Below are 26541 nucleotides of genomic sequence, written 5' to 3'. Positions count from 1 at the left end.
CACACTCTGAGCTTTTTGTTTGTCACCTTTTAGCAAAGGCTGAAAACCGTGGATGGAGAGGGGATGGATGGGAGGAGGGGAAGGAGGAAAGACTAGAAGGGCTAGGTGTTCTCCACCCCTGTCCTCACCCTGGGTGTCCTTCTGGTTCAGTCAGAAAGTGGTTGCAGTAAAGACAGTCCACTTTTCAGGGTTCCCCAAAGTGGATCCGATCAGTTCCCAAGGGACTCCGTCAGGAAGAAAGAGAAAAAATCGAGTGCTTGCCACAGCTCCTTACCTGTTCCTCTGCCTGGAATGCCTTCTGAGCCCCACCATTCAAGAGGTTCCTCAAGAAAGGAGCCTCTTGCCCAACCAGCCCTCTTTTTCTTGGATCAGTGATAATTGCTGTCCCTTCAGCACATACCAACCAACCCAAGTCACATGAATAAGATCTTACGCTCTTAGGCATGCTGGGCATATATTTCTTGGAAATGACTCCTTGCCTGTTTCAATGTGTATCTTTTGTTTCATTGCTAGATTGAAAGTGCTTTATTAATTATAATGGTTCCCATGTATTGAATGCTTGCTTTTAGGCTGACTCTACTAAGCACTGTGCATGCATCGTCATCTCATTTAATTATCACAAGTTTACGAGATGGGAGCTATTATTATTTACCCGGTCCCTTCACCGCACAAGAAAAAGTAGTTCACCTTGGTGACCTTACATATGAGCTTTTTGTGTTCACAAGTCAAGTTCCTAAAAACTTCTGCAGGATCCGGTGCTTCCCTTTTTAATTTGAAGTAGGTGGGCGCTAACTTTTTTCGTTTTATCCCATTCCAGTTTCTTGAATGCACTCTCTCCGAATATGCACCCTCCTCCTCCCACCAACACAAGCTGCTGTCTCAACCTCACCTTCTTGCTGTATTCGGGGTCCTCCCTGTGAAGCGGGGGAGGGGAGTGGGAGGATTTGACATCATTGAGAGAGGGGAGCTGCTCTGCTAGGGGCTTCAGCTCCTAGATATTTATCTCTTCTTTTTTAGAGTGCAGAAAAACTCTTTAGAAGGGCATTAAGGAGGGCTGGGAAGGTGCAGGATCCGAGTCATATTCCTCAGGCACGGAGCGGGAGGGAACCCAAGAGAAAGGTGAGCAGGGGCCGTTCACAGGGGAGCTAAGGGATGCGGCGACTGGGGAGTCCCGGGGGCTCCCTGAAGACGTGTCATTTTCCCATCCTTCACTGTATCAGTAGTTGGGACCCAACAACCCGGCGGTGGCTACAGAAGAAATCTGCCTATTTCAGCCACCACAACGACGGGCTTTAAGTCTCCCGGATGCCTCTGCACAAAGGCCCACAGGTGACCGTGCTCGCGGAGAAGACAGGATTCTCCCCAGAGAGAAGTGGGGCTTAATTCCCCTTTTCAAAGGTAGTAAGTTGGTTAACACACATCTCCCTAAACGGGTTCTCTTTTCTTACTGTGAAAAAAAGAACTTCCGCCCGAACAGGGACTTGAACCCTGGACCCTCAGATTAAAAGTCTGATGCTCTACCGACTGAGCTATCCGGGCTCTCGGGAAAAGGGTCCCCTTCGGTGACTGAAAGCTGTGTCATCGTTGGCGCTGGGGACTAATGGGCGTAGCGTGGCGCGGAGCGAGCTCTTGGGCTCCTCCTCTGTGTGACTCGACCTAATTCCAAAGCACAAAGCCGGCAGGGGCGGGGAGGAAGCGAAGTAAGGAATCTGGAGGGAGAGTGATTCGTTTGTTCTTTAGCAGCTGAATACTGATTTGTTCAATGAAGCATGCTCTCTTTTTACTTAGAGACCCCTTGGCAAACCGGAACCTTGAGTTCTGCAAAACTGCTCGGAGGGTGAAGCCGCCTAACTGTCCCCAGCGCTACGCGTTTCTTGCCCCTAAACCCAAAGCACCCAGGTTGGAAGACCACAGTGCAGTGGTTAAAGACCATCAGGCTGTCCCTTCTTCGGAGTAGACATCACTTCGTAATTTTTCCTCGTCCGAATCCCAGGCGCCCACCTCAAAAAGAAGGGCCAAACAGATCAGCTCAAAAGGGATGATCTGAGCCACTGCTCGCCTGCGTTCCAGGCCCCGGCCCCCCAGCCCCCCAGCCCTCCAGCCCCCCGCCTCCCATCCCCCCCAACCAGGCCTCTGCGCACGCGCAGCTCACGCCACCATTCGCGGGCTGACCCCGCTCCTTCTCTGCTCTTCGCCTCCAGAAGCCACTATTTTCATGTCACAGATCCTGCCATGCTCTTAGTCCTCTGGGCCTTTGCATGTGCTGTCTTCCGTCGGTAATTGCAACGTCACCGTCCTTTCATCTCCTTCCCTTTCGTTCTCCCCAAGCACCTGTAGAGAAGGAAAAATAAATTTTCTCCTACCATTCTGAGTTCTCAGTGGGATTCCTTTACCAAAACAAAACAGAACAAAAACTTAAATGCGAGGCATGAAATCATAAAAATTCTAGAAGAAAACCTCTTCTTGCCATCAACATAGGCAAAGAATTTATGACTAAGACCCCAAAGGCAAATTTAGCAACTACAAAAATATTAATAAATAAATAAGACTTAATTAAATGTAAAAGCTTCTGCACAGCAGAGGAAATAATTAACGGAGTGAATAGACAATCTACAGAATGGAAGAAAATATTCACGAGCTATACATGCTAAAGAGGACTAATATCCAGAATCTACAAAGAACTCAAATCAGCAAGAAAAAACAAATCAAAGAGTGAGCAGAAGACATGAACAGAAGTTTTTCAAAAGAAGATAGACAAATAGCCAGCAAATATGAAAAATGCACAATATCACTAATCATCAGGGAAATGTAAATTAATACTACAATGAGATACCACCTTACCCCTGTCATTATGGCCATTATTAAAAAGTCAAAAAACAATAGAGGCTGGCATGGATGCAGAGAGAAAGGAACTCGAATACACTGTTGGTTGGACTGGGAATTAGTACAACCTCTATGGAAAATAGTATGGAGATTCCTTAAAGAAATAAAGGTAGACCTACCATTCAATCCAGCAATCCCACTGCTGGGTATTTACCCAAAGGATAAGACGTCATTTTATTTAAAAAGGCACCTGAACTTGAATGTTTATTACAGCACAATTCACAACTGCAAAGATGTGGAATCAACCTAAGAGCCTATCAATTCACGAATGGATGAAGAAAATGTCATATACATACGCACACACACACACACACAAAACACAATACATGGAGTACTACTCAGCCATAAAGAGGAATGAAATAATGTCTTTTGCAGCAACTTGGATGGAACTAGAAATCTTTATCCTAAGTGAAGTTTCTCAGGAATGGAAAACCAAACACCATGTGTTCTCACTAATAAGTGGAAGCTAAACAATGGGTACACAAAGGCACAAAGAGATATAAAGGATATTGGAAACCAAGAAGGGGGAAGAATGGGGGAGGGGGAGGGATAAAATTTACCTATTGGGTACAATGAACACTATTCTGGTGGCAAGCATACCAAAAGCCCTGACTTAAGCATTATATTTGGTATCCTTTTTATCCATGTAACAGATATATTTGTATCCTCTTAATATTTTGAAATAAAAAACCAGAATAACAGGAGAAAAACAAACAGCAATATATTAACATGTATTTCATATGCATGTGGGAGATACCCAGGGAAGTAATAATTCCAAAGAAACGGTTTAGAACTGCAATCTATATAGCATTTTCAACAAAGAACAATAAATTTTTGGAGAAGTGACAAGATAAAGGAAAAGGACCTTGTGGCAGGGGCAGCAAAGTGTAGGAAAGCAAATATATGGGAAATTAATGATAGATAAAAGGTAGTCAGTAAAGTATGTTATATAGATTCCTCTGGTGCTCTCTCCAAACTGATAAGAGCCTAAAGTTGTCTTAGGTGATCGACTTTAGAAGAAAAGAGGGACACCTTTGTAAATGTATGTCTCACTTTTAGGCAAATAGAAGGAGGGTAAAGAGCTTTTTTTTTTTTAATCTTTTTTTTTTTTTTTGAGACAGAGTCTCGCTTGTTGACCAGGCTAGAGTGAGTGCCATAGTGTCAGCCTAGCTCACAGCAACCTCAAACTCCTGGGCTCAAGCAATCCTGCTGCCTCAGCCTCCCGAGTAGCTGGGACTACAGGCATGCACCACCATGCCCGACTAATTTTATATATATATTAGTTGGCCAATTAATTTCTTTCTATTTATAGTAGAGACGGGGTCTCGCTCTTGCTCAGGCTGGTTTCGAACTCCTGACCTCGAGCAATCTGCCCGCCTCAGCCTCCCAGAGTGCTAGGATTACAGGCGTGAGCCACCACGCCCGGCTCTCAATTGCCTTTAACTCAAAATAATCCTTAAATCAAAGTGGCATGTTTTGAGGTGGCATATTCTGCTACCCTTCACACCTTTGAGAAAGCAGCTTAACTGCCATCCTCTCGGAAGTTCCCTGTAACCAGCCTCATCCCTCCTCTTCCAGCTCCTCCCTGCACTACCCACTACCCACCAACTGTAGATCTCCTATAGCTCTACCAGGTGTGCAGGCAGGCAGCAAACAATTGAGAGCCCTTTAATTAATGCTTTAATAAAGGAATAATCAAGTGCTTTGGTAACACAGTGGAAAAACTAGATGGGGAGAGTTGCACCTGGCGGGAAAAAAGACATTAGGATTGTGCCTTGAAAGGTGAGTAGGAGTGTGCAGGCATGAAAGAACCAGAGATACCTTGTCTTCTTCTCTGAGCTTTGTGCTTGAATTCCAAATGCTTCTCACTGGGATGCCCCCTTTCTTCTTCATGCCGAAAACTCAACAGGGTTTGCCTTTTTAGGGCAATATCCCAATATTTCCTAGGAGTATGACTCCCACCCTAATGGTCCGAAGGTGTTTGACCTTTGCTCAGAGCAGTAGTAACGATCTCATTCTTCACTCTTACCTGTGTGTAAGCAACACTTTAAAGCATGCTGTTGGAGTTCTCCTGAGAAACAGAATCTGTAAGATAGAGATAGAAATAGAATAGAGAGACAGAGAGAAACAGAGGTAGGGATATTGTGTGTATTGGCAAGCCCAAAACCTGTAGGGCAGACTGACAGTTCCAAAATTCAGGTAAGAGTTGATGTTGCAGTCTTGAGTCCAAATTCAGCAGGGCAGTAAGCTGGAGACTGGGGCAGGTTTGTGCAAAGTTGTGTGGACACTTCCTTCTTCCTCAAAAACCCCCAGTCTTTGCTCTTAAGGGATTCAACTGATTGGATGAGGCCCACCCACGTTACAGAGTGTAATCTACTTTACTCAAAGCCTAATCATTTAAATGTTAATCACATCTAAAAAAAAAAAAAAAAAAACCAGAACCTTCACATCTAAAAAAAAAAAAAAAACCAGAACCTTCACAGTAACATCTAGACTGGCATTTCAGCACACAACTGGGCACCGTAGCCTAGCCAATTGGACACACAGAATTAGATGTCACATATGCTGACATACATCATGCAAGGTGCATCTGTGAGACCACTATCTGGGTTTCTTTCCTACTGGTCATCAATTGATTTTCAAGAGTCCCGAGCTGCCCCAGCGCCAGCCCCTAGGGCAAAGGTTGGAAACCCGGAAGAAGAGTTCAGCTGGGATTGCTCTAGCAAGCGAAAGTGCCCAGGGCGTGGGGACTGCGTACTGAGCGAGAAGCTACATGTGGGCGACCACGCCTAAAACGGAAGTGCTGCCGAAACCCGGGATCGAACCAGGGATCGAACCAGGGACCTTTAGATCTTCAGTCTAACGCTCTCCCAACTGAGCTATTTCGGCTCCTTCTAACGACGTTCTCACATAATTATAATGAAATATGTGTTCCACGATCGTAAAGGTCATATAAATTCACTTGGAGGTAAGAATTTTACAGATATTACAGAGGTGAAAGGGCAAAGCTTTTGTTTACAAGCTAGAAGTGATAGCTTCACTTTTCTCAGAGCTTGTTTGTTTGTTTATTTGTTTTTTTATCTGCCCTGCAATTTGCTGTTCTCATTTAAAAATAAACCATGGACTTTTTCATGGCAGTTATGTAGAACAATTTCATGCTTTTGGGGGGCCTGGGGAGAGGGGAGGGAGGAGGGGGTAGGAAGGAGGGGAGAGGAGGAGGAAAGTTGGGATTCTCCAATTTCATGCTTTTTAATCCATGCACAGTACTGGATTGTATAACACAATCTATTTAATCAAACTGCTAATGATGAACTTTTTTTTTTTTTTTTTTTTTTTTTTTTGAGACAGAGTCTCACTTTGTTGTCCAGGCTAGAGTGAGTGCCCTGGCATCAGCCTAGCTCACAGCAACCTCAAACTCCTGGGATCAAGTAATCCTATTGCCTCAGCCTCCCAAGTAGCTGGGACTACAGGCATGCTCCACCATGCCCGGCTAATTTTTTCTATATATTTTTAGTTGGCCAATTAACTTCTTTCTATTTTTGGTAGAGACGGGGGTCTTGCTCTTGCTCAGGCTGGTCTTGAACTCCTGAGCTCAAATGATCCTCCTGCCTCAGTTTCCCAGAGGATGGACATTTTTACTTGTTAATATATTTCATTATTAAAAACAATACTGCAATAAATATTCTTTTGTATATATTTGTTCTTGTGTGAAGGCAGATTTTGCAAGGTCAAAAGATAAGAACATTTTGTTTTGTACAGATAACCTCAAATTGGACCCGAGAATTTATAGAAGAGGACAGGAAGGCCATTTGTAAAGGCTTCAAATGTAGACTTTCAGTGTTACTTCCACATGAGGTATACATGGAATAATTGTACAGTATTTGTTAAAAGCATTGATTTGCAAAATCTACTATTAAAAATATTCCTCAACTTTTGTAATACCGTCTTGGCATTTTTTCATTTTTAAATATACATATATATATAGTCAAAAAATGGAATTAGCTCAGGCTTCTCTCAAACTCTAAAAAGCAAGCTGTGATTTAATAATATGCTGATTTTATTCCACCTCCACCTCCCATTTCCTAATTTTGCATCCCTTGCATTTATTCACTTAAACATGTTTTAAATAAACTCCATAAGGCTATTACTTAGAATGAGTCAATGCTTCATATTCACTTGATTCATAAATAAAAGATAACATGGTCTTGTTATAACCTGAAATAAAAACATGACTTTAGTTTAAAATTTATAAACAATAGACTTAAAATGGAGGATGATTCTAGATAGCCCTTCTCAAGAGAGATTAAGGAAAGGGTATTTCCGAGGTGAGAAGTTGTGGCTGTCAGGCCTAATCTAAGTGGCTTCAAAGTATTTTCAGATTCAAGAGCCTATCATTTGTTTAGCTTAAGCTTCACGCTCTTGTTTTCCCTGGGTAGTTGTAGTAGGGAAAATCCAAAAATGGCCCCCAAGACACCCTCCCATGCATAATCCCTGGGACTATGAAATCCATCCTATTAACCTGTAACCTGTGATATGGTTTGAATGTTTGTCCCCTCCAAATCTCATGTTGAAATGTGATCTCCAGTGTTGGAAGTGGGTCCTAATAGGAGGTGCTTGGGTCATGGGAGCAGATCCTTAATGAATGGCTTGGTGCCCTCCGTGTAGTAGTGAGTGAGTTCTCGCTCTAATAGTTCACATGAGAGCTGGTTGTTTAAAAGCATCTGGTACCTCCTCTACTCTTGTCTGGTTCCTTCTCTGGCCTTATGAAATATCTGCTCATCCTTTTCCTTCCCCCATAAGTAAAAGCTTACTGAGGCCCCCATCAGAAGCAGATACCAGCACCGTGCTTCTTATACAGCAGAATCATGAGCCAAATAAACTTCTTTTCTTTATAAATTACTCAGCCTTAGATATTCCTTTATAGCAATGCAAGATGGACTAAGACAACCTGTTATTAGGTTTTATGATATATAATATATAGCTACATGATATTATATAGCACAACTGACTCTAAAATATGTGAGGCCGGTCGCGGTGGCTCACGCCTGTAATCCTAGCACTCTGGGAGGCAGAGGCGGGCGGATTGCTTCAGGTCAGGAGTTCGAGACCAGCCTGAGCAAGAGCAAGACCCCCATCTCTACTATAAATAGAAAGAAATTAATTGGCCAACTAATATATATAGCCGGGCATGGTGGCACATGCCTGTAGTCCCAGCTACTCGGGAGGCTGAGGCAGCAGGATTGTTTGAGCCCAGGAGTTAGAGGTTGCTGTGAGCTAGGCTGATGCCACGGCACTCACTCTAGCCTAGGCAACAAAGCGAGACTCTGTCTCAAAAAAAAAAAAAAAAAACCCACAAAAAATAAAATATGTGATTATCTGGTGGACCTAACCTAATCACATTAGCCCTTTAAAAGCAGAGAGTTTCCTCCAGCTGGTTGCACAAGGGAGTCAGAGTTTCAAACTACAAGAAGGATGCAACACTTCCTTGCTGGCTTGAAGATGGAGGAGATCACATGGCAAAAATGTGAGCAGCCTCTAGGAGTTGAGAGTGACTCCCAGCTGACAGCCAGCAAGGAAATTGTTCCTCAGTTCTATAACTGCAAGAAACTGACAACAACAAGAATGAGTTTGGAAGGAGATTTACCCCCAGTGCTTCCAGATGTGAACAACCCGGTCAACACCTTGATTGCAGCCTTGTGATACCCTGAGCAGAGAAGCCAGCCACATCATGTGGGATTTCTCGCCTACAGAACTATAAGCTAACAAACGGTTGTTTTAAGCCACTAAGTTGATGGTAATTAGTTATGCAGCAATAGAAAACTAATACAGTAGTATAGACTTGCCCTAGGCTGTGTATATTAATGACAAAGAGTGGATTTAAATTCTCATCTGGTCACTTGTGTATGACCTTGGGAATGTCAGTTCCTTCTTATTTATATATATATACACACACGTGTATATATATAACTTGCCATATATATTTTATGTATATATAACTTGCCTATATATTATATATATATATTTTTTTTTTCTTTTTTTTCGAGACAGAGTCTCTCTTTGTTGCCCAGGCTAGAGTGAGTGCCATGGCGTCAGCCTAGCTCACAGCAACCTCAAACTCCTGGGCTCAAGCGATCCTCCTGCCTCAGCCTCCCGAGTAGCTGGGACCACAGGCATGCACCACCATGCCTGGCTAATTTTTTCTATGTATATTAGTTATCCAATTAATTTCTTTCTATTTAGAGTAGAGATGGGTGTCTCACTCTTGCTCAGGCTGGTTTCGAACTCCTGACCTCGAGCAATCCTCCCACCTCAGCCTCTCAGAGTGCTAGGATTATAGGCGTGAGCCACCACACCCGGCCTATAATATATATTTTATATATATATAACTTGCCTATGATCTTGGGCAAGTCAATTCCTTCTTATTTTATATATATATATATAAAATTGTATTATATATATATATATATATAAGCATATACATATATATAATTATACTAGCCCTAGCCTTAATTGAATTAGAATCTCTGCAGATGGGGTTTATGTATTATATATTTTTCAATTGGTCAGGTGATTTTAATGTGAAGTTCCTCTCAGTCTCCCATTCCTCCGTTTTCACAAAAGTTTAGCTGTCACATGGAAGAACCATTTTTCAAATTGTTCACTCGACCTCTCCACAGGACCCTGTATTAAAGATATCCAAAAATGAACCTCTCTTTCCCTCCAAACTTGTTTACCTTACCATGTCCTTCTACCTAGGTCTCCAAAGCCAGAAAAATATGAATTCCTTCCTCCTTCCACTCTCTATCCATAATCACACTTGAATGCTTTCATTCCACTTCATTATTTCTGGAATCCCTCCATTTCTCTTCATCTTCATGTCCTCTCCAACTTCTTAAGTGGTCTTAACTACAATTTATTTCCCTTGCTGGAACACACTGTCCTGCTTCAAAACCTTTCCCTGGCTTCCTAGTTGAAAACAAAAACCAAGAGTGCTTTAAAAATATGGCATATAAAGCCTCCCACGATGCGGGCCTTACATTTCTCCAGTACCAGAGCTCAGTGTTCTCTGCTTGCCCTTGATCTTTGTCCAGGCAGCATTTTCCACATCGCCCTCTTCCTAATGCCTACTTAACCTGCACCACTGGGCTCACATACATTCTCCTCCAGTCTGCTCTGACATGTCCCTGTCCACTGCCTCCCCACCCACTACAGGCTAGTTGTCCCTCTGCAGTATTTTTATGCCACTTACCAAACTAGATTGCAATTGCCTGCTTACCTAATCTTTTTCTTGCCCTTTGTATCCCCAATGTGTGTTACATAACCGGCTGGAGTAAATTTGGAATGAATGAGTGAATGGAAACATTCCTAGCCATATCTCAGGACCAACTGGTTCTTTAGTAGCCTTTACCATCACCTGGTCAAGCTCAGAAGATGTGACCTCTGCAAGATTATTTGTAGAAGATTTTGAGCTCTTTAATTGATTGCCTTTAAAGTTGCCTCATCTGGTCACCCTGCCTACTTCCCCTGAACCAATGAAGGAGCACTTTACTTAAGACAGTAGGGAGGAAAGGCTATGGATAGTATAACCTCAGATTGGTTTATGAGCTTTGGAAGGGAAAGTCATGAAAGGCTTGGAATGCTTTCTACTGGGTAGGGTACAGTCCTGGGCAAAAGTTTTATAAATTTTTAAAAGCAAGTTCTAAATTTTTATAGCAATCTTAGAGTTTCACAAGGTATACAGCTATGGTGAATAAATTCCAAAGATTTTCCTACACTTCTTTTCAGGACTATACTGTAGGTTGGTTCAGTTATCTTGCTAAAAGTGGAGGAGACCCTTGACATGTATAGGTTTAACATTTTTGTGGGACTTTAGAGGTCCCCGACAAGTGTAATAAGTTATAATTTTGCTGTCTCATATTTTGAATGACTATTCATGATAGACCCCTCAGGATCCAACCCCCAACACATCATGTCACATTCAAGGACTTGAGGAAGGATCATTAAATGTTTCAGCTACATTTGATTGCCCCTAATCTAGAAAATCATATACAATCGTAATATTCAAGAATGTAGGAAGCAGCTGTCACAAATGTTAAGGGTCTCTAGCTTTTAGCTTGCTAGAAAAAATCATCAAATCCAGCAGTGGGAATCAGTGAACAGATAAGTGGCCTCCCCAAGAAGCAGGCTAGAAAATAATCCCTGACAATTTAGCTAATTTTATGGCTATGAAGACTGTAGGCTGAATTTCAAGAAAGCTTCCTTATTCAGGTGAAGCTTCAAAATAAATGATTCTGTCTACATTAATTAGCTTCTGGAAATGGCAATGTGCATTTCAGCATGATGTGATGTAATCTGGGAGGAAAGTACCCAATTATCAGCTGCCTTCCAACCCAGAGAGTTTCTCCCAGAGCACATGGTTGTAGAGGTCACAAACTCCAGGGTTAAACAAACCCAGCTTTGAATTCCAACACTGTGACTAATCCATCAGCTATGTGACCTTGAGTGAATTACGTAAATTAGATTTTCTCTCTTCCTCTTTAAAATTATTGCAATATTTTCCTCTTAAAAAAATTTTCTTTTTTTTTTGAGACAGTCTCACTCTGTTGCCCAGGCTAGAGTGCCGTGGTATCAGCCTAGCTCACAGCAACCTCAAACTCCTGGGCTCAAGCGATCCTTCTGCCTCAGCCTCCTGAGTAGCTGGGACTACAGGCATGTGCCACCATGCTAATGTTTTTTATATACATATATCTATATCTATTTTAGTTGGCCAATTAATTTATTTCTATTTTTAGTAGAGACAGGGTCTCGCTCTTGCTCAGGCTGGTTTCAAACTCCTGACCTTGAGCAATCTACCCACCTCGGCCTCCCAGAGTGCTAGGATTACAGGAGTGAGCCACCGCACTCGGCCTATTTTCCTCTTAAAATTTTTTATGTGTAAGCCAGCGTATGCTGGCTTGGAGTTCCTATCTCAGCACCCTGTACAAAGAAGCAGGTACTTAGTAAATGTGAAGTCCCACCTAAAGGCAGGAATTGTGCTTGCTCTGATCTAAGCCCCCTCCAGACCCCTAGGTTACTTTGCTCATTTCCTCCCAGAACATGAACTTTACAGTGAAAACCTAAACAGACATGCTCAATATCATTACTTTTCTCAAATGTCTTCAAATTGAAACTCAATGTCTCAAAAGAGTTTCAATCCCTACATGAAAGAGCTAAGAATCTGAGAATCTAAATGGGCAACAGAAATTAAATTCATCAATAAAAACTAAATTTTTAAGTTTGGAGGTGAAGCAAGCCCAGTATCAAAACCACTAGCAACTATTCCCCTATATCAGCTTTCTCTCACTCCCTCCCTCTCCTACTCCATCTCGCTATTCTATAAATATAAATAAATAAAATATTCTCCTATACCAAGGTGAGACATTGATAATTACCTACATTGACGCGGCAGGAGTTGTTAAAACTACTCTTTTGCTCATGGGCCATCCAGAGTGGTGTTGAACAGTTGAAACATCAGTTTTTCTATCAATTACTCATGAAGACAAGAAGATCCAGACACCCAGGCAGAACAATCACCACTGGACCAGTTCTCCGCCCCCCCCCCCACCACCACTTCCTGTCCAGGAGTAGAAGTGAATCAGACAACAATATTACTTTTTAAAAATTATTTAATTTAGTAGTTTTTTTTTTTTTTTGGAAAAAAAAGCAATAAGGCAAAAAAACTGAAAATATATATAGTTTTGTTTTTGTGTGACTTTATTCCACCTGAAGGACTCTAAGCTGCTTCCGTTAGCATGAATCTGATTGGGGATCAAGCCAAAAATGTAGTGTACACAGTGGAGGAAGAAAAGAGGGATAAAAGCAGGGAAGTTCAACCTGGGGAATTCCCACTTTATGTATAGCTGAGGTCACCATTTTCATGGGCCCCCATGGAAGAAGCCCTGGCTAAATCCCTTGTGTTGGGAACAGGGTTCTTGGGAGGAAAATTCCCCAGCAGTCAAGGTCATTCCTTTCTCATGTTTATTACAGCCAGGAAGGAATAGTGGGGAAGGAATAGTGGGGAAGGAATGAAAATACTAATTTACCCAGTATAAATCCAATTTCCCCGCAGGGATGGCTTCCTCTGGAATGATATTGACCCCCATGACCCACCCTGGCTGAGGCTCAGCAGTTAAGGAACAAAAACAAAAAACACTAACAAAAAGCATACAAGGAAGGCACCTCAATTTGTGATCCTCAACCAAGGGTGGGTTACACAGGGGTTCTATTTCTGAACAAGACCACTAAAATAAATACAGAACAAATAAAGAAGGAAGCCAGGGCCCAACAGAGGAAGTTCTCTTCTTTACCTCATGTGATGGTGCTTTCATCCCCATATCCTAGGAAAAAATTTCTTTTGGGATTTAGTCTTGTGTGCCCGACAGAAGCAGAATTAACCTGGAAATTACCCTCCTGACTTTGTACACATAGTCTTCCTACCAAAAGAAAAGAAAAGAGGCAGCAAAGAGGTTAGGATTTCATTTTCAAGAGTCAGGTAATTAGGAGAGCAGAGTTTAGACAGCAAAGGGCACCCCATGATTCAAATCATAGACACAATCCCTGTTCAGTAACTGCCAGATGTGATCCTGCTCAGGTTTTGAATCTGTCTGCCCCTAAATGATGGAAAGCAGAGAAGTTCCAATCCATATCAACATGTGTCCAAGAGAGAGTCCCAGGGAGACAAGGGATATCAAAAAACAAGATTCTTAATGGGAAGGAGGAAAATCAAACAAAAAAATTAGATTTTTCTCTACATATATATAATATACAGATATTTAACACATTATTCCAGAGGTGGCTCCAGTCCATGAGGCTTAAGAGATGGTAAAAACTTTTGTTCCAGATTAACTTCTCTCAAATTCTGAAATATATCAGAATGGGGCAGGTAATGTTTTGCTCCATACTGGGGCACAGACCCAAATTGGTACTGTGCCTGCCGGGAGAGAGAAGAGAAGCCAGAAAGACAATGAGGGATGGGGGTGAAGGGGAAGTGGAATAGCAAAAGTGGCGAGCAGTCATTTTCCATCCTCTGTCTGTGTTCTCAGAAGCTCTCTGCCTGAGGAAGTCTGTAAAACTCCTTTGTGAGGAGAATGCAACCCTCTTACCAACCACCACAATGGTCTCCAGTTGCTGTCAAAGAAGATGGAGAACAGCAGAGGGGTGTTTGACACAAGCAAAAATGGAAACTTCCAAGAATGTAACTCTGAATATTCCAGCCCTACAGAGCAATCTCTCTTGCAGATGTTCCAATACTTCAGTTATCTCTGCACGGACATCCCATGAAACTGAACTCATGTGTGAACATATTTCATAATGTCATACCTAAGCTCCACTGCAACCATTCACGATGTCTCCATCGGTAAGTGTTACGTGTTTCTTTTTAAAGGAACTTCTTCTAATATCAGCTCTTGCTCTGAACAGCACCAAAATGCCTCTAAATTATAATCTTATGCAGATCTTGGCTGAGCAGGGTACTACAAGGGGAGGGTGAATGACATCATCTTAACTGGGGGCAGAGGGAGAAAGAAGAGCCAAGAATACTTGACTTTGCAGATGTGGAATAACATTAACTTTCAGCCACTACACCTCTCCCTTACACAGGTATCTAGTATGTTGATTTCAGTTACAATCAGCTAAGGCAACCAGCCAATCACCACCACTGGTGTCTGCTTCTGGTGATTGATTTGGAAAAAATGATTGGTCAAGACAGACAAACTTGAGGAAAGCACTTGGTAAGAGAGTCACAACTGCCAGCTTTCCCACATATCCTCTGTCCTCTTCTCCATTAGATCCTCCTCCTTTTTGTTACTGCCATTTCAGAAAATGTCCGGGCACGAGCTCCAGTCCTGTTTTTCCTTACACTCCCAGTATTCTCCTCTATAAATATGGGTTAACTCCCTGGTAACAGGGTCCTTCTTCCGCTCAAACCACAGTGCCTTATAGGGATCGTACGGTGTGCCTAAAAGGGAAAGAGGGTAAAGAAAAAATCAGTGCTGGCAATCTCCACACATCAAGAAAAAAGAGTAGAAGGCAAGTTTGTTACCATCCTCTGTGGCTTTCATAGCTTCTGCTTCTCTCTTCTTTCTGGACAGTCTTTGTTTTTCCTCCAGGCGCTGCTTCTCAGCGTTTGCTTCATCCCAGCGCCCATTTTCCATCAGTCTCTGGTCAGGCCGCAACCGGCTGTCTGTGGGGGCAGTGCAGCTTTCCCAGGCATTGAGAGTTAGAGCAAGCTCTGAGAAGTAGTACATGTTTTCTGCATTCTTCCTGAAAGTAAAGGACGAGAAAGAGAATAATACCAGAGCCCAGACCCTACTTAAAGAGTAACAACTAAGTACACTGCCAAGACTGTATCACCAAGGTTGTTCTACAAATAAAAAGAAGCTAAGACCACGTCAGGTACCCCTAATTAGGAGCCAAACTGGATCACTCTCCATCCCCTCCCCAGGATCACTCAATTGGATACCCTTCTGGGATTGTATTGCTCTCGGGTGAAATTATCTATTTTCATTAGGAAGAATGAAACATTCTATTAAGTTAAAATTCCCCATTCCTGTTTCCTTGGCTTTCTTTTTAACCTCTTTCTGGGATAATCTTGGCTATTACTACAAACTGAATGTACCAGATGATGACAGGGGAGACAAACAGCCTCCGTCTTGTTTCCAAAGTCCTGTACATTGTCGCAGGACCATTCTGTTGCTGCTGGGCCTTTAGGCTAAAATAGTTAACAGGTGATAGGCACCTTTCTCCTCTAGCCACTTTTGAATTGTTTTGCTCTAAATTATACAATTTTAAATAAATTATAAAATATCCTTCTGAATCACAATCCAAAGGATCTTTAGAAAGCATAAAATATTTTTTGGAAAATGTGGTTTGGTTAGTTTGAACTTTCTTGGGAAAAACATGCTACAATTAAAATCATACAATGACAACTTTCTAGTAATCTCTCTAAAAGTTCTGATTTCCCTTGTTCAATCTCTCACATAATGAAGTGGGAAGGCAGGAAGAAATGCCTTCAGTACTCCTCCACCATTAAGGTCCAAATAGTATCTGGGCAGCATGCATACTGATACTCACGGTAGAGGATTCCTTTTCCATAGCATGACCCTGCTTTCCTCTGCTTCATGGCCTCTCTGTCGAGCATCACCCCCATTTTCCCCAATGACTGGTGACACTTTGAAACATTCCATTTTCTCATCCCATGTCCCCAGAAGGGCAAAGTGAACTTTTCCTGATGGATCTGTTACTTCCCCTGTTACCTGCAAGGGTGGAGAGCAGGGCTTGGGTATGTAGCATTCACTGTGAGTTAGCTTACCTGACTACCCTGGAAACTAAAGTCCTGGGTAAATACTGGTGAAATCCTGTCATAACAAATACCATGGAGTCATCCAAATTATGTTGTTGTTATATTTTTTTTTACTACTTGAAATAACTGAGCCATGACTTGGGGGTTTCATTATAATTTTTTGTTGTATAAGGATTTTTGATACAATGATATATGTAGGAAAAGCATCTGACTGGTACTCAGAATTATATTTTCTTCTCTCCAGAAATCATACAGACCTATAAAGAGATTTAAATCCCCAGCTATTCTTCACTCTTCCACAGAAACTCATGGTACAATTCCTTTGTAGTGGTAACACACAACTCTCTCTTAAACTTCACAGGGGTCAAACTGCCCACACCTTCTTCCTGCAGTTCTTTTATTAGTCCTTCCTCTGTGTTTCCTATTTTCAATCTCTCATTGCTCTTGACTTTCACTTCCTCACTTATTGTCTTTTCCAGAAAAGAGAAGGAATTGGTTCAGTAATGGAATATAGTCCCCTTTCTTGCTTTCTCCTTCACCTCTACCTTTCTGAATCACCATATATATGTACACACACACACCAGCCCCAAACAAGTAGGCTTTCTAAGAGATATGCACTTTGTGGAAAAAATTTAAATTTCAACTTCCCTTACCTTTCTTGCAACATCCCGTGAGAAGTAGCTATAAGGAACAAATTTAAGATTACACTTGTCTCCCGTCTTATGATTCACAATATCAATTTCACCCGACTGTAAAATAAAAAAAAAAAATCATAGATTAGTTTTATTAAGACTGGATGGCTTCAGTGTCTGCCAAACCCCATGCCTCGTAATTCTTTACTTTTCAGTCTTACATTCTAGCACTCCTTTGTTTAAGATTCAGGTCTTAGGCCAGTCGCAGTGGCTCACGCCTGTAATCCTAGCATTCTGGGAGGCTGAGGCGGGAGGATTGCTTGAGCTCAGGAATTCGAGATCAGCCTGAGCAAGAGCGAGACACTGTCTCTACTATAAATAGAAAGAAATTAGCCAAACAACTAAAAATAGAAAAAATTAGCCAGGCATGGTGGCACGTGTTTATAGTCCCAGTTACCAGGGAGGCTGAGGCAGGAAGATCACTTAAGCCCAGGAGTTTGAGGTTGCTGTGAGCTAGGCTGATTCCATGACACTTCTAGCCTGGGTGACAGAGCGAGACTCTGTCTCCCCCCCCCCAAAAAAAAAAAAGATTCAGGTCTTAGCTAATCTTGGAAATGCGATAGAATCCCTATGTAACCTTGGTATTTCACGTTGAGATCAAGACCACATGACCTTTTATTTTGTTTTGAATTGTGTTTCACATGCTAAAGGGTATAATTTGAACTTCAGCACAAATACTGAAATTCACATAATAATTTAACTTTCACAAAATAATTTCTTTCCAAACCAATCCCTCACTAGTACCTTTTATGAACTTTCCTGCTTAAATCAAAGTACTCACAATTTCAAGATCCCCTATGATGGGCCTTTCTACACTGTTTTCATTCCATTTCCCCCTCCTTTCTATCTTCCAAATCCCAAATATTCTTCAAGGCTCAGCTTAATTCCCACATCTACTGTGAAGCCTTTCCTGACTGCTCAGAAGATAGTATTCCCTCCCTTTTGTGAATTTACTGCAACCATTGTCTTTTTTTTGAGACAGAGTCTCACTCTGTTGCCTAGGCTAGAATGCTGTGGCATCAGCCTAGTTCACAACAACCTCAAACTCATGGGCTCAAGCGATCCTCCTGCCTCAGCCTCCCAAGTAGCTGGGACTAGAGGCATGTGCCACCGTGCCCAGCTAATTTTTATATTTATATATATATATGTGTGTGTGTATATATATATATATATATATATATACATATAATTTTTAGTTGTCCAGCTAATTTCTATTTTTTTAGTAGAGAAGGGGTCTCACTTTTGCTCAGGCTGGTCTCGAACTCCTGAGCTCAAATGATCCTCCCGCTTCAGCCTTCCAGAGTGCTAGGTACAGGCGTGAGCCACCATGCCTGGCCTGCAACCAATGTCTTAAGAGCAAACTGACAATTAAATATATTATCTTAGTATATCTTTTATACTAGTGTATTTTGTTAAAAAGTTTTCAAGCTACACATTTGTCATATATCTCTAATGATATAATAACTTCTTCTTTTTTTTTTTTTTTTTGGAGACAGAATCTCGCTCTGTTGCCCAGGCTAGAGCAAGTGCCGTGGCATCTGCCTAGCTCACAGCAACCTCAAACTCCTGGACTCAAGCAATCCTCCTGCCTCAGCCTCCCGAGTAGCTGGGACTACAGGCATTCACCACCATGCCTGGCTAATTTTATATATATACATTAGTTGGCCAATTAATTTCTTTCTATTTATAGTAGCGATGGGGTCTCACTCTTGCTCAGGCTGGTTTCTAACTCCAGACCTCGAGAAATCCGCCCGCCTCGGCCTCCCAGAGTACTAGGATTACAGGTGTGAGCCACCGCGCCCAGCCAGATATAATAACTTCTTGAGTAACAGCTCATGTGACTTTGTATCCCTAGGACCCAGCATACTGCCTGGTACCAAATGTTTGATGAGTAATGAAAAGATTAAGAGTGGGAGCCATGTTTATTATTTCCTTGTACCCTTCTTAGTGCCCAACACAGTCCCAGTAGTCATTAGTGAATGTTGTAATTTGGTCATTTATAAATAATAATTTGTGGGATAGAAACTTGGGGAGGTGAAGGTAGGGATATTACTTGAGAGAAATTCCTTAAGAGAAACCGATAAACTAATAATATTCTGGGATCAGTTCACATGTACTAAATACTGCAAAGACATACCGAAGAAGGTATTCTTCTGAACTTCAGAAGCACCTGGAATACCTTTGCTCACCTGATCTATCCACAACTTGCCCACGATAATGTTGTGTACTGTTGTGGTAACTTTTTTCCAAGTGTAGTGGTGCCCAGTTGCATGGAAAATACAGTGGATGGTACCTGGAAGCAGAAAGAGGTATACAAATTAAGCCAAATATTAGAAAAATAGCACCATGTGGACTAGAAATAGCAATGGATTAATTTCCTTCTATTGGTATTTCATACTTTTAAAAAGAAAATAAAAAACTTACAAATTTAAATGCTGAAAGCATCGATTGAATTTTTTCACTTGTTATTTTAAATCTATGAATAAACTAAATGATAACAGACATTGATAACTGATATATCTTAGCTAGGGAGCTATATCTTACAATACCAACTGCAAAATCTACAGAAACGATTCAATTATGTCCCAACATGAAAAAATAAAATTGCATTGTGGAAGGAGCATACAGTAGTATAGAAATAGTCAGTACCAGGGGCCAGGCCCTATTATTAGTAATTAGATGTCTGACCTTAAACAAGCCACTTATCTAAGGGCCTTAATAGTAAAAATGGAGTAGTAGAGCAGAAGCTTTGAAATCAGACAGAACTGGATTCAATCCTGTCTCTAGCCCTCATTAGATATGTGACCCTGTGTTGTATAATAAAGAGTATGTCTGGTCTTTGTCCATGGTTCCTAGGATGGAATCTTTAAAGCCTTGTGGTTTTCCAAGTGACAGGAGTATCTTTGTTATTTATGATGGGCCCTAATAGTTTATGCTAATGAAGTGACTCATAGTAGGCAACAGATAGTCAATACTAATGAGTTCACTCAAGATGAGGGCAAGCCAGGCCAGAAAGATCACAATCAAGTGATTGCAGAATTAGAGCTTTTTTTTTTTTTTTGAGACAGAGTCTTGCTTGTTGACCAGGCTAGAGTGAGTGCCATGGCATCAGCCTAGCTCACAGCAACCTCAAACTCCTGGGCTCAAGCAATCCTTCTACCTCAGCCTCCCGAGTAGCTGGGACTACAGGCATGCGCCACCATGCCCGGCTAATTTTATATATATATTAGTTGGCCAATTAATTTGTTTCTATTTATAGTAGAGACGGGGTCTTGCTCTTGCTCAGGCTGGTTTCGAACTCCTGACCTCGAGCAATCCGCCCGCCTCAGCCTCCCAGAGTGCTAGGATTACAGGCGTGAGCCACCGCGCCCGGCAGAATTAGAGCTTTGACTGATAATTGACTCAACTTTCTGACTTCCAGAGAGGAAAGGGGGACTGGATATTAAATTGAATCATATGGAAAATAATTCAGTCAAGCCTACATAATGAAACCCCAATAAAATCTCTGGACACCAAAGCTGTGTGGAGTTTCCTAGTTGGTGAAAACATCAATGTTGTAGGAAGGTGATATGCCCTGATTCCATGGGGAGAGGACACAAAAGCTCTGTGTCAGAACCCTCCCAGACCTCACCCTATGGGTCTCTTCATTTGGCTGGTCTTGATTTGTACACTAAATAATAGTGTAATCCTAAGTGTAGCATTTTTCTGAGTTCTGTGGGTCATTCTAATGAATCATCATACTGCAGGAGTGGCTGGAACTCCTAAATTCATAGTCAAGTAGCTTATAGAGCGCCAAACTTACTGCTAGCATCTGAAGCAAGGGTAGTCTTCTCGCAGATTGTGCTTTTAATTTACGGAATCTGCACGAACTCTGGGTGGTTATCATCAAAACTGCAGTACAGTATCGCACTCTGAATGTTTTTAACTTCCCAAACCTCAGTTTTATTATCTGTAAACCACATTCTGTTATATAGTAAATGTCTGTTTATTTGCTCAGTGAAATACTTGAAACATAATAGGCACTCATATAGTTGACTACTGTTCCTATGAGTTGATCTCAAATGAATACCAGTATCAGTGGTTTAAGCAGAGGTAATTGAGGATTCAAAATAATAAAAAAATTTAAAAGACATATAGTGAATAATACAGTCAATTCCAATAACAGTATAACTCACTCTATAAGTTCCCTTTGTAACCACTAATGAAAAGAACACTTTAATTGTAGTTTAGGCATGTCTGTCTTATACAAAAGATTAAAGTAGCCCTGATAGGTAGCTGATGAGGATAACAACAATGAAGGCAATGACATTAATGATAATAATAATAATATATTAACAATAATAGCAACTCTGCTGATAGCACTTCTGCTGTACCAGGTCCTGAGCTATGTTTTCCTTATGCATTATCTCATTAAATCTTCACAAACATCTTCAAAATAGGTGTTCCACCTAAATATATCCTAACTCTCTTAATACCTCCTCCACCATTATCTCATTCTGTAAAGCCAGCATTCCCTGACACCAAAGCCAGAAAAAGACACTGCAAAAAAAGAGAAAACTACAGACCAATATCTCTTATGAACAGTGATGCAGAAATCCTCAACAAATTACTAGGAAACTGAATTCAGCAGCATAGTCAAAGGCTCATACCCCATGACCAAGTGGGATTTATTCCTGAAATACAATTATGGTTCAACCTATGAAAATGAATGTAATACACATTAACAGAATGAAGGAAAACAAATGATCTCAATTGTGCAGAAAAAGCATTTGACAAAATTCAATATGCTTTCATAATAAAAACATTCAACAAAGTAGGAACAGAAGGAAAATAGCTCAACATAATAAAAGCCATATATGAAAACTCCACAACAAACATCATACTCAATGGTTTAACACTAAAAGGTTTTCCTCTAAGACCAGGAATAAGGCAAAAATGCCCACTTTCACAGCTTCTATAGAGCAATTAGGCAAGAAAAAGAAATACAAGGCATCCAAAATAGAAAGGAAGAGGTAAAATTATCCATGTTCACAGTTGACTTGATCTCATATGTAGAAAATGGTAAAAATTCCACCAAAAAAAAAAAAACCCAAAAAAACCTGTAAGAACCAATAAATGAATTTAGCAAAGTAGCAGGGTATAGAGTCAACACAAAAATTAGTTGCATTTCTAAACACTAACAAGAACAATCCGAAAAAGATATTAAGAACAATTCCATTTATAATAGCATCAGAAGAATTAAACACTTGGGAATTAACCAAGGAGGTAAAAACTATAAGGCTCCAAGCAGGAAGTATTTGAGAAAAAACAAACAAACAAACAAAAACTATAAGGCATTACTGAAAGAAATTAAAGACATAAATAAATGGAAATACATCCCATGTTCATAGATTATTAAATTTAATATTGTTAAGATGCACAATACCACCTAAAGTGGTCTACAGATTCAATGAAATCTTAATCAAAATCCTAATGATGTTTTTCACAGAAATAAAAAAACTCATCTTAAAATTCATATGTAATCTGAAGGGACCCCAAATAGCCAAAACAATCTTGAGAAAGAACAAAGCTGGAGGATTCACACTTTCTGATTTCAAAGTTTACTACAAATTTACAATAATCAAAACTGTGGTACTGGCATAAATACAGACATAGACCAACGGACTAGAAGAAAGAGCCTAGAAACAAACCCTCATTTATATGATCAAATGACTTTTGACAAGGGTGCCAAGACTACCGAATGGGGAAAGGACAGTCTTTTCACCAAACAGTTCTGGAAAAACTTGATATTTATATGCAAAAGAATAAAGTTGGACCTTTACCTAATAAACGTATACAAAAATTAACTCAAAATGAATCAAAGACTTAAACATAAGACCTAAAACTACAAAACTCTTAGAAGACGATGTTGGGCAAAAAGATTCACAACCTTAGATTTGGCAATGACTTCTTGGATATGAAACCAAGAGCACAGCAACAACAAAAAAACAGACAAAATGGACTTCCTGAAAATTAAAAAAGTTTGTGCATCAAAGGAAAGACAATAGTAAAAAGGCAACCCACAGAATGGGAGAGAATACTTACAAAAAAAAGTGTTGGCAAGGGTATGGAGTAACCGGAACCCTTGTGTACTGTACTGTTGGTGGGTATGTAAAATGGTATATTCATTGTGAAAAACAATATAGTGGTCCCTCAAAAAATTAAAAGCATAATGACCATGTGATCTAGCAATTCCACTTCTGGGTATATAATCAACAAAAGAAGTGCAAGTGGGATCTCAAAAAGATATTTGTATGGGGGGGGGTCAGAAAAAAAAAAAAGATATTTGTATACCTATGTTCACAGCAGCATTACTCAAAATAACAAAATATGGAAGCAACTCAAGAGTCCATCAACAAATAAATGGATAAGCAAAATGTATTATTAATATATACATACAATGGAATACTATTCGGCCTTAAAATGGAAGGAAATTCTGACATTTGCTGCAATAGGAATGAATCTTTAACACATTATGCTAAGTGAAATAAGCCAATCACAAAAGGACAAATACCATGTAATTCTACTTATGTGAGGTACTTATGATCATGTATCTCTCCTGCCAGGTAAGTATGTGAAGTATTTAGAGTAGTTAAAAATCACAGAAAATAGAATGGTAGTTGCCAAGGTCTGGAGGAAGGGAAGAATGGAGAGTTATGGTTTAATGACTAGAGAGTTTCAGTTTTACAAGATAAAGAGTTCTAGAGATGGATGGTGGTGATGGTTGTACAACATTATGAATATATTTATTAATACCACTTAGCTATACATTTTAAAATGGTTAAGATGCTATATTTTCTGTAATATGTATTTTACCACAATAAAACAAATTAGAAAAGAAAAAAATGATAGAGGCCAGGAGGCAGTGGGATGAAAGGAAATAATGTCAAAGCAAGCATTCTATATCTACCAAAACTATTCTACATAAACAAAGGAGAATTTAAGACATTTCCAGATAAACAAACACTGAAAGAATTCAGAGTTAGCAGAATTGCCCTACAAGAAATACCAAGAGAGTACTTTAGGCTGAAATGAAAGGACACTAGACAGTAACTTAAATCCATGCTAAACAATAAACAGACCAGTAAAGGTAATTACAGTTAAACTATACAAAAGACAGTAAAAATGTAGTTTTTGCTTGCAACTCTTTTTTTCTCCTAAATGATTTAAAAGACAACTACATAAAGCAACATTATAAAACTGTGTTGATAGGGTTATAATGTATAAAAATATAATTTGTATAAAAATAAAAGCACAAAATAGGAGAAAGGTAATGATTTATATAGGTGCAAAGTTTTTGTTTACTGCTTAAAAAAAGTTGGTACTAATCTGAATTAGATTGTTAGAAGAAGTAAATTGTAATACCCAGGATAACCACTATAAAAATACCTTGAAGAAATATAGTAAAGAAAAGACAAAGGAATTAAAATGGTACACTCAGAAAATATCTAATTAACATAAGTAAAGGCAGTAACAGAGGAGTAGAGGAATAAAAAAGACATAAGATGTGTAGAAAACAAATAGCAAAATGGCAGATATAAATCCTACCTTATCAGTAGTTATTAGTAAAAGTCAATGGATTAAATACTCCAGATATTAGATCAATAATAAAATATATGAGAGGAATTTTTTGACTAGGGTGCCACTCAAGGGCAAATCCAAGGTCCACAGAGCTGTATGACTGACACAGGATCAACAGGTTGAATGGGGGTGTTTTAATATATTCTCAAATTATAATTCCCTTTAGGTTAGAGAACTCCAAAACTATAAAATAATACCCTTATTTAAATATATCTCTTTAAACTTCAAGGCTACCATCTAGTTTCAACATCCTGGAACTTAATGAACAAATGCATATTTCCCCTCTACAATAGCATGCATTATTTTGCAAACTTGAATTATATTTTCTAGATGCATTCTTCTTTCCAGATTGCAAGAGTTCTAATCTTTTTAATCTCTTTTATAGGGAGACCCAGACTCATTGCCACTGCCTCCAAATACTTTTAGGTACTTTCATTGTTCTGTATTAGATTTTCTTCAGGCACAGCTATGACGTTTTCAAAGTGGAGTTAACGGAACCATAATTTTGTGCAAAGTTTTCTTGCCACCAAATAACCTTAAAACTGTCCTGTCTTTTTAGACTTCAATTAGAATACTGGACTGATGTCTTCAATGTACTTCTCCTAGTTATAACTGATAGATTGTAATCTCTCCCCTTTTTAGTATAGTTTAGTGGTTAAAACAGTAGGCCCTGAAGCCCGATTGCCTCGGCTCAGATCACATACTAGCTGGGTGACCTTGACAACTTATCTATGCCTCATTTTCATCATTTAAAAAAAATGTCAATAACAGTACCTATCATAAAATTATTATTAGGTTTGCATAAGTTAATACATTAGAAGCACTTAATCAACACCTGACCCACAGTAAACACTCAAATGCTATCTTAACTATCACCACAATAGTTTAAATTACTTTCCCTAAATTCATTACTTTATGCTTAATATACTGGAGTTAACCAATCTTCCATCTGCTCACTCACTTACAACCCTGTATATATATCTTTCTTCAGTTATATCTACTGGTTTAACAATTCACCCTCTGAGAGATGAGTGCCATTGTGTTAGTGTGAAAATTTCACTACATGAGTCTCCTTTCAAATCACTGATCCAAAAATATTAAATACAGCCATCTCTAGGGCCAATGTCTAGAACCATGTCTATTTTTTTTTCCCAATCTTCCCAGGAAGGTCAGGATTTTTGTTTTGTTCATTTATATTTCCCAAACACTAAGAACCATGCCCTGGCACATGGCAGATACTCAGCAAATAGCTGATAGAGGGAGGGACTTACGACCACACATTCTGGTGACCCAAATCCTCAAATAACCACAGGAATCTGAATGCTATCAAAGACATTTTTTAACTGCAAAAAATTAGACCCACCACTTATACCATGTTCATATAATTATTCATCCACTGAAGTCTAGATTAGTCAAATTATAGAGAAAATGTGAAACATTTCACTGGTTATCTTTTAAATGTATAGCTATCTATTGGTACTCATGGGGGATTGCTTCCAGGAGCCCCAGTAGATACCCAAACTCACAGATGGTCAAGTCCTTTACATAAAATGGTGAATATAAACTATACACATCTTCCCATATACTTTACACCATCTCTACATTACTTATAATACCTATGTATGTGCAATGTAAATGCTATATAAATAGGTGTTACACTATATTGGGTATATATATATATTGTATTATTATTTATTGTTGTTTTTTTTCCTAATATTTTCTATCCAATTTGTTGGTTGAATCATGGATGTGGAATGCACAGATATAGAAGGCTGACTATATATGACTATCCTTGGAATTCATCCCTTTAGAGATCTTCAAGGAGCCTGTGAAACTCTTCTCCATGGTCATACTGCAATATGACCACTAACATCCAAGTTCTGCAAATTAGGTGTGAACATCCCAGGCATTTACTACTTTTAACCTAATACACCTGAAATTGTTAGTTTCAAAGACAAATAAGCAACTAGAAGCATTTTAAAGGTCCTCAGCAAAGATCAAGACTAA

The 26541-nt window shown here is 39.8% G+C and overlaps 1 protein-coding gene and 2 non-coding genes across 3 annotated transcripts in view; all 3 read right to left on the bottom strand.

Moving 5' to 3' along the window:
* Positions 1–1466: 1466 nt before the first annotated feature.
* On the bottom strand, positions 1467–1539 carry TRNAK-UUU (transfer RNA lysine (anticodon UUU)). Its single transcript has one exon. It is a non-coding gene; the product is annotated as a tRNA-Lys (tRNA).
* A 4148-nt stretch (positions 1540–5687) lies between these two features.
* TRNAF-GAA (transfer RNA phenylalanine (anticodon GAA)) lies at positions 5688–5772 on the bottom strand. The gene has a single exon. It is a non-coding gene; the product is annotated as a tRNA-Phe (tRNA).
* Positions 5773–12530: 6758 nt separating this feature from the next.
* Positions 12531–26541, bottom strand: part of OSBP (oxysterol binding protein) — a 37001-nt gene continuing 22990 nt past the window's right edge. The window contains exons 10-14 of the mRNA XM_012759843.3: positions 19104–19207; positions 16876–16971; positions 15994–16175; positions 14963–15183; positions 12531–14878 (exon numbers count right to left, since the gene is read on the bottom strand). Coding sequence (XP_012615297.1) covers positions 14736–14878; positions 14963–15183; positions 15994–16175; positions 16876–16971; positions 19104–19207 — 746 coding nt within the window. The 3' untranslated portion in view covers positions 12531–14735. The remainder of the gene's footprint in view (positions 14879–14962; positions 15184–15993; positions 16176–16875; positions 16972–19103; positions 19208–26541) is intronic.

Source organism: Microcebus murinus, chromosome 4 (genome assembly GCF_040939455.1).
Source record: "Microcebus murinus isolate Inina chromosome 4, M.murinus_Inina_mat1.0, whole genome shotgun sequence".
In the NCBI taxonomy this organism is placed as follows: domain Eukaryota; kingdom Metazoa; phylum Chordata; class Mammalia; order Primates; family Cheirogaleidae; genus Microcebus; species Microcebus murinus.
Note: the sequence above shows the minus strand (reverse complement) of the source record. Positions and strands in the feature narration are given on the sequence as shown.